This window comes from Schistosoma haematobium, chromosome 6 (genome assembly GCF_000699445.3).
Source record: "Schistosoma haematobium chromosome 6, whole genome shotgun sequence".
NCBI lineage: Eukaryota > Metazoa > Platyhelminthes > Trematoda > Strigeidida > Schistosomatidae > Schistosoma > Schistosoma haematobium.
The window spans coordinates 10,420,072-10,428,640 of NC_067201.1; the positions used below are offsets into that span (position 1 = coordinate 10,420,072).

The window sequence follows — 8,569 nt, forward strand, 5'->3', positions numbered from 1 at the left end:
GGCTATTTCTTATCCAATCAGCGCTGGTCGAGACTTGGAGAAGACTCTAGAATCTTTTCACGTAAAAAATAAATATACTAACGTTTCTCTTATTGTTCTCCTTACTTCCATCTACCTTTGTTATTTGGAATCTAATTTCATTCCCGTTCAACCGTGTTCTGATTTGGGGACTCGTTGAGTAAATCGGTGTCCAGAAATACTAAGCAATAGGAATAGTCGGGTTGCAATAGGAGAAATTATAACAAAACCACTGAACCGGAATCCAATGGTTTTTCGTGCTTAACTTCTATTAGCTCATAGTATTATGCGAGCGTCTTCATAATCGCAATTCTGATAATTATCAACTGCTCACTAGTGATTAGCTTCAACAAGAAATCTCGGGAGCTCTAGCTAGAAGCCGTGATCAGTGGATTTCAACTGTGTTGGATATGAGGAAGGTACACACTGAAGACAATAAAAAATGATCATGCAACATCGTGAATTGAAGTTAGACACATACATTAGATACCGGTATGTGGGACCGAATGTGTTTGATTCCCCGTAGTAGTCTCATGAATGCATACCTTCACTGAAAAACCCCATACTAGGACAGAACATCCATTCAATCCTGTCCAATTTTTCAATGATTGTCTAACTTAGACCCGTTCATGATCTCAATAACATTCAACAATCTTCAAAATCCTTATACTGATAAAATCACAATTCTTTCTTTTCACTCTACTGTTTATTTATTTCTTGTTCACAAATGGATTATTACTTTGGAATTGTGTTGTTGTTATAAACACTATTTTTATTTGTTGTGGATCAACTTCTCTCTTTCTTTCACTTTTTTTCTCGCCTGTTTTTTTGAACTACGACAAATATCATGTTGTTTTGTTGTTGACGCTCATCACCAAAATAATAATAACAATAGTAATCATCATCATAATAATAAGGATGACCTTGTCCTTAATTTGTTCTTTTATTCCGTGTGTTTTGTTATTGTTTTTGACGTTGTTGATGATTTGTGTGCGTCCATGGTTGTTTTTGTGTTCTGATTTCGGAAATTGTATCTCATTTTTATCCATGTCTATAGATGTATGTTTGTTTATGTTTGTATATATGTGTGCGTATATTTGTATTTGTTTGTGTATGGTGTAAATTCACCTTAAATATACACAGTTTATTTACTATTGTTATTGTAACAATAATGTTTCAGTTGTTGACTTTATTCTGTTGTAATAAAAATATCGTTTGTTTTGTTCAAACCTACTATTGTTTAGCTTATTCTTAAAAGTTGAGGTGTGTATATTATTTGGAATGTGTGTAAAATGTAGTTATTGTCCCAATGTACTTTTTCCCTTTATTATTATTATTCTTATCATGAAGGCTAACAATAACAAAAGAAGATAATAACATCTTGGAATAATAATTCACTGGCTATTGAAAATTAAAGATTGGTTCTATATTATATATATATTGTTTTATTGAACTAGAGATAAACTCTACTTTGTCAAGTCACCTGAGTGTATTGTAGTCAATGATTATGATTATGTTTTCAGTTATTTAATCACTCATTTGTAAGTATTTTTGAACAATTTTTCTTCCATCATACCTCATCGCGCTACACTTGACACGTCCGTAATATGATAGAGTGATTATATTCAGAACACGATTAAAAAACGAAGGTATATTGGGAATTAAGTTCGAGAGGAGGATAAAGAGTGAATGCATACACACTATTGTGACTGATTTTGAATCATATCACCTATCGTGTCTAACCATTTATCGGGGTTATCTCACGAATCCTTGCATTTACCTACATAGCTCAATATAATAATCAATGACTTCGTAATGTGATGCTACATATCCTGACCATTTCAGTTGATGATTTGCAATTTACTCATCCGTTTCACTATCTTTGTCTAATACCTTGTGACTAACCTCAACAATGCTCATTCGGTGGCTTTGTGAAACGTGAGCAATGGATCCAAGACACGTGTTAAAAAACCTACAGCTTACTCATTTCTTTTACTTTCGTAGACCATGTTTCGAAGTTGTAGAGTAATACAGATCAAACTGCTGCACAGTATACTTACTCTTCGTTTAGCCTTGTTAATGCTTTTTCATTTAAAAAAAAACGAAATGAATAATTTAACTCAGATAATGCATTTACAACTTTTCTGTATTCATCTTTAAATCAAACTGTCGATTTGAATGAACTGCGTGATATCCAACTCGAATGATCAAACTGAGGCTTTATGTAATGTATTCGGTTAAAAGTTGGTTGGTAATACAACCACTTAGCCAACTACATATATACACTCATGTACACTTAATTTACAATATCATGGTATATAAAATTAAGGTGTTTATTTATGCAACTCATACATGAAGGTAGAAAGCTAATGAACAAATTATTTCCCTATAAATGTTAGTACCAATTATATTCAGCATAGAGAAAAGTATTTACTCTTTTTTTTCCTAAAGATTGTTTACCAGTATTTTTTGTGAAAGTATTGCGATGAATTAGTCTTTTCGTTTGCATGTTAAATGATAGATTTTGTCGACATTCTTGTTCATTTAAAATGATCGAAAATTATTTTTAGCTCAGGATGAGGATTTTTGTAAGTTTTATGTTTAATTTCGAAGCTTTTCATTGTCTTTCTAGACAACACATTTTCAGTAAATATATTTCAAAACTGAAGTGTGTACATGTTTAAAAGGGGGGGAGTGGTGGTGATGATCATGCAGGTTTCGTACCTGTGACCTACTTATTGATAACTAAGTGATCTTTCTATATTCACACACATATATACATATCAACACTAAATCTCTAACATTTCTGATACGCATATGAGTTCTTTTACTAATGTGTAAATCCATATTCCGAACTTTGTTCACTTATCATAAGCCCAGTTTAAGAGAGAGAGAGAGAGAGAGAGAAAATCGATTACCATTTGACCTAATTATCGTCATTTTTATTGTTATTAATCAACTAAAAATAGAACTTTTATACTATTTAATGTTTTAACCTAAGATCTGAATATCTTGGATGGAGTCACATGGATAACTACTACTAAAAATAGGAACATACATTAGATTAGACAAAACAATTGTTCCATGTTCCCTTCTTTTCTTATTTAAGTTCTCAATAACACCCTAACTAATATTAATTAATGATGAATATTGTTAACACATTTCATTTTTCTCCATCATAATAATAAGATAGATTGAATATATAAAAAGAAAACAAACATTTTGCTTATTTTCATTCTTGTCTATTACACTTAATCCTATTCTATGATAAATAATATTGAAATTAATATTTATTTATCGTTAATGAGTTCATGGATAGTTTACATTATTTATTATTTATTTTTATATTTATCATAAACCACATCATATACATTAACATATAATATTACTTATATACCATTGTTCATGATAACATTGATTCTATATTGTGAAATTTTTTGTGATAGGGTAATTCTACAGAGAAAAATATTCTTCTGATGATAATCATTTATTGTATAATAAAGAAAATAGATAAGGATAAATAAATAATTGATAACATTGAATATTATAATACTGATTTATATTGTACTGTATGTAATATGATCAGTCAGCCTAAAACGTAGGATCAGGCACACATATGCATCGGTCCAAGTTGCCATACCGCATTAGCACAGCAAGATGAACATCGGGTTCATAAGAGTAGTTAAGTCAAGGGTGGTAATATATAAAAGAAAGATTACATATAAGGATATACTACAGGAAGAAAGATTTAGTACGTTGAAAGAATGATATGAAGTGATTTTAATCTCTTGGTTTAAGGGAAGAGAGAGAGAGAGTATATAATGTAATATGATGCCTTTATATATCAGAATTGTGTAACTTTTAAAACTCTAATCCATTAATGTTATACGTAAATGTATGCTGGTTCATTCTGCATAGATTGTTTTGTTTAATTCATTGAGTGAAATTATTAATATTATTAACACTGATTAGTTGTAGTTGAAGATAATCATATTGGAAAGAAATACACGGCTGTGATTTTTCTTTATCTCCCTTTAATTTTTGAGCTTTAATAATGTTCATTCTTATCAATCCATATTGCCAGCCATCACAATATCTCTGATGATTATAATTTTTTGTGACTTGTACAATGAAAGGTCGGAAACTTTCAATATACGCGCCTGAATAGGTTATGCGATTCATAGACATAATGATATGTTAAAACAAATAAAAAGACAAATCAATTGTTGAAATATCTAGATGGTAGGAACAGGTAACCTAGATATTTAAGCAAGCTGCCAAGTATAATACACAATTAAAATATTCTCTTGATTGATTTATTTGTCCATTTCAATGAATTACTTTAAACGTATTGATTCTCTTTTAAATTGGTTGCCTGTAAAGTCTATATGACACACTGTTATGTGTATAAAACCAATCGATTGTGAAATGGATGTAATCCCACAGGCTAAAATCAATTTGAACATTGTTCTCCTGTTTATTTTATTTACCTCATATACATACATACATTCTGGTACAACAAAGTTATCGAAAAAAGAAAGTATGCACCATAAAAATAAACGAGGAATAAAAGAGAGAAGGGTAATATAATCAGTAAATAAATGAATAATATTGTATTTTTAATAGGAGATTCAGTAAGATTGCCATTAACTTCTCTTCTGTATCATATCTAACAACATTTCAAGCTATCTTTAGGACTTCAATTGAGGAGTCGTGATCACAACTGAGTTATTAGTTAATCATATATAAAGTACATTTATTATGGAGCGGTTGTTAATTGCGTCCGCTTTTCAACAATTAAATCCCTGTCTCGAACCATGATCCACTTATTTTGATTAAGGTAACTAGGTAGCATCATTAGCTTTCATGCTTAAAATATGGCTTATATCCAAGTACTTGGTGAATGAGTTAATTGTAATAACAGGTGCCAGTCCTGAATAACACACTTTTATACCACGGCACTTTGTCATAAACTGATCACCTCCACTTTTCCCAAAGTTTCAGAGTCAGCGAATAATGCGCAAAGTGCAAGTCACTGGGACAACATTTATAAGACATGTCTAAGTCACCGAATCTGATGTTTTAAGATGGTGAAACCAAATGAGTTGTAACTGCGACCGAAAACACCTCATTACTAATATGATTTTCCTGCTAAACGTCAGCAATCCTTCAGAGACAACGATGACCAAATACAGATAATAAACGGTATTCGCAATTTAGATACCGGGTTTCATAAACATAGGAGTGAGTTACTCTAAAAAAACCCGTTGTAAACTCGACCATTTACAGCAAGATTAACATCGTGACGCCTCTAATTATGTCCTGCGCTGACATAAGCCACAACGCCTTTTACTACACGTAGATAAATATGATTATTCCCGCCACCACCAGCACTCATACCATCCAGCAACATGAAATATTCAATTGTTTTTGACTACTCACCATAAAAAGTGGATGTAGGCACAGATCCCGCCAGTTTCCCAGACGTACTTTCCATTTAGGTGCAAAACACATGTCACACAGGTATCTAGACATGTACATGATGGCATACACTATTAACTTTTTTTCGAGCTTGGACATTTAGGTATCACAAGTTTGATAGACAGATTACGCCTAGATCTAATTCACAAACAAAAATTTTTTCCGTGTAACCAAATCTTTTTTAAAGCATTTGTACCCTGTTCAGTTTTTTTTCTCCCTTCACTATGAAAAAATCATAGCAGACAATATGTTTATTTCGAAACAAATTAAGTTAAATGTATTAGGAATAAAGGATTTTTTTTCGTTAAATCATGATTTTAGTTAAAGTGCTTTTTCTTTGAACTTTTTGTTATTTCCAGTTTCCATTGTTTGTTTCCCTTTTTACTTTCAAATGACAGGAAATTACAACCAGATCCACCTACACGTACAATGATCTTATCACATGATCTCGATACAGCTGCCTTACTTGCTAATCATAGTAACAGTAACATTAATTCTAACATGAATTTAAGTTTTAACCAAATTTTAAATGGTGGAAATAATATATCAGATTCTACACAAGAACATTCTCACTGTTTAACTACGAGATTGTCAGTTCCATCAGATTTCAATAATAATTTACCGTCACCCCTATTACCTATATCATCAAACTTCAACTGGGGTGCATTGAACAACAGTCAAGAATGGCTGAGATTGGCTAATCTTGGTTGTGATAACTTATCACCATCATCATTAACGGCATTTTGTGAATTATGGCAATTATCTGATCAAGAATTTCGGAAAAATAATTTATTTCTAGCCGCTCAATTAGTTAAAGCTCATCAACATTTAAACAATCTTACATTATCTACAGATAACGATGCAATTAATACAAAGGTAAGTTTACTTGTTATTGGTAGTTGATTTCATGAGTCAATTTAAGCTAGGCCACCATGGAAAACCTGGAAGTATGGAACTCCTCAACAGTGGGCATCCACGCTCGCGGGATTCGAACCCAGGACCTTCGGTTTCACACGCGAGCGCTTAACATATAGATCACTGAGCCGGCATCCAACGGTGTTAATGTCTACCTTCAACCAATCCACGAAATTGCGTCACCGTCCGCCATTGTCTTCAGTGAGTTATCACACAACAGACCCGGTGGTACTCCACTGGTCACGGCTTCTCACTACAACTTCAGGAAATAGCTCTTGAAGCCAGTCACTAGTGATTGTAATTTAATAGTTGAGTTCATGAGTCAATTTATTTTTGTCAGTAGGCTAAGAAATTTAGAATATATTTTTATTATGAAGAAAAGATGCGACAAGTCAGTCGTTATCAACATACAACCTAGTACAATGCGCCAGTCATAGCTCAGGTCAAAATATTTTTCAAATCCTTAACCACCGCCTAATTCGTCGCGCAATATATGCGGATGTATGAATAAGCTAGAGGGAAACTAAAGGTGACTAATCAAAGGCGTGGAACCATCTACTGTTGAAATGAACTATGCTAATAGGTGGTCAACTGGTCGAAATCTGCGCAATTATTGTGAACAATGATTGGAGATACTGGATGACAGCTCACGATGGTATAGGTGCATATAATGCTCCTCCGAAATCCTGAGTTTTAATATCTTAAAAACCCTCTATTTTGTTCATTTTCTTCTTGTCATATCACCTCTATTTCTAGTCTTTTTTATTTCTGCCACCGCCGCAACGATTACTACTTTTACTGTTATCCCGTCATCTGTTTTGAAAATTGTATCTCGCAGCGATTTAGTGGCAATTTCGCTAGGTTTGCGTATGTCCCAAATCCTACGGCGCTTATGACTGATCTGACCAAAAAATGCTTAAGTACTTAGTGTTGATAACATAACAAACTATCTGATATTATTCAGCGTTCTGAACCAGAGGAGCTTCAACAATACAAGTTATCCAATTTGGCTCGTCTGGGACTTGAGACAGTTTGACCAACTAAGACATAATATTTAGAATGGTGACGAATTGACTGTTGAGAGGCGAATATTCACCCACTGAAATGGTTAGTATGTCTAAACGCCGCCTACTTTGACGACCGGATGTAGGAGTGACCTGGGAGAATGATACCACTGACTGCTGATTCGAGTTAATTTAGTAGGTTTAGACTACTCAGTTAGCGTTCACTAGTTCAAAATGTCAATTGAAACACATCAGAACCGGTCACAATAGCGCGAATGCATCTTATCCGTCTTACCTTAGATTTCGAATTTCAGTATTCTTTCATATGTAATTTTAATAGAAAACCTTTCTCTTGCTACGAGATTATTTTGATCTCTGTTGTTAGCGACTTTTGTGTTAGACTCTACATTTGATTACCATTGAGTAAAAATGTTCCTTACAGGTATGAAAATTAATTTCTAGTTGTTAAACTGACTATTCATTTAATTAATTATTTTTACATAATCTAACTACTCTTTTTGTCACAATTTAAACGCATTGTTTAGAATGAAAACATAGAAATCTCCACACACGAAGAATCTCTTTCTACATCTGATAGCCCAACTGATTTAAGCGCCACTAGAAATATTAGTGATTTCCCACTGAACCGAAAACATCGACACACAGATCAATTATCTATATCACCCATATCAATTTCAAGTGCATTATCACCGCCATTTTGGGCATCAAAATGTTCTCGATCTCCAGTAGAAGGAGAACAAGAACAAGCAGATAAACATAAAGAAACCACTGTGAAAAATCACTTTTTCGTAAATCCAACCACCTTTTATGCAATGCAATCCTAGATTTTATTATTATTATTATTATAAAGACTATGATTTACTACCATTATTGCTCTTTCCCTTTTATTCTAATAAAACACATTTTAAAGAAAACAGATTAAAAATCATTATAAGACAAAAACCCCCCTCCTAGATCTGATAAAACAATTAATAAGACAAACAATAATAATAACCGACCAATACAAACACTATGCACACAAGGAACGCTATAATAATATACTAGAGTTAAATATTATTATTATTATTATTATTTCTACTATGTACAAGAATCATTCTTCAATATGAGAATATGTTTACAACAAAAAGTAA

The 8,569-nt window shown here is 32.6% G+C and overlaps 1 protein-coding gene across 1 annotated transcript in view; it reads left to right on the plus strand.

Annotated features, from left to right (window-relative positions):
* BUB3_4 (mitotic spindle checkpoint protein Bub3) overlaps nt 1-8,560 on the plus strand; it is a 47,318-nt gene extending 38,758 nt beyond the window's left edge. The window contains exons 6-7 of the mRNA XM_051216828.1: nt 5,898-6,375; nt 7,964-8,560. Of these exons, the coding sequence (XP_051065446.1) occupies nt 5,898-6,375; nt 7,964-8,263 (778 nt within the window). The 3' untranslated portion in view covers nt 8,264-8,560. The remainder of the gene's footprint in view (nt 1-5,897; nt 6,376-7,963) is intronic.
* Nucleotides 8,561-8,569: the final 9 nt, after the last annotated feature.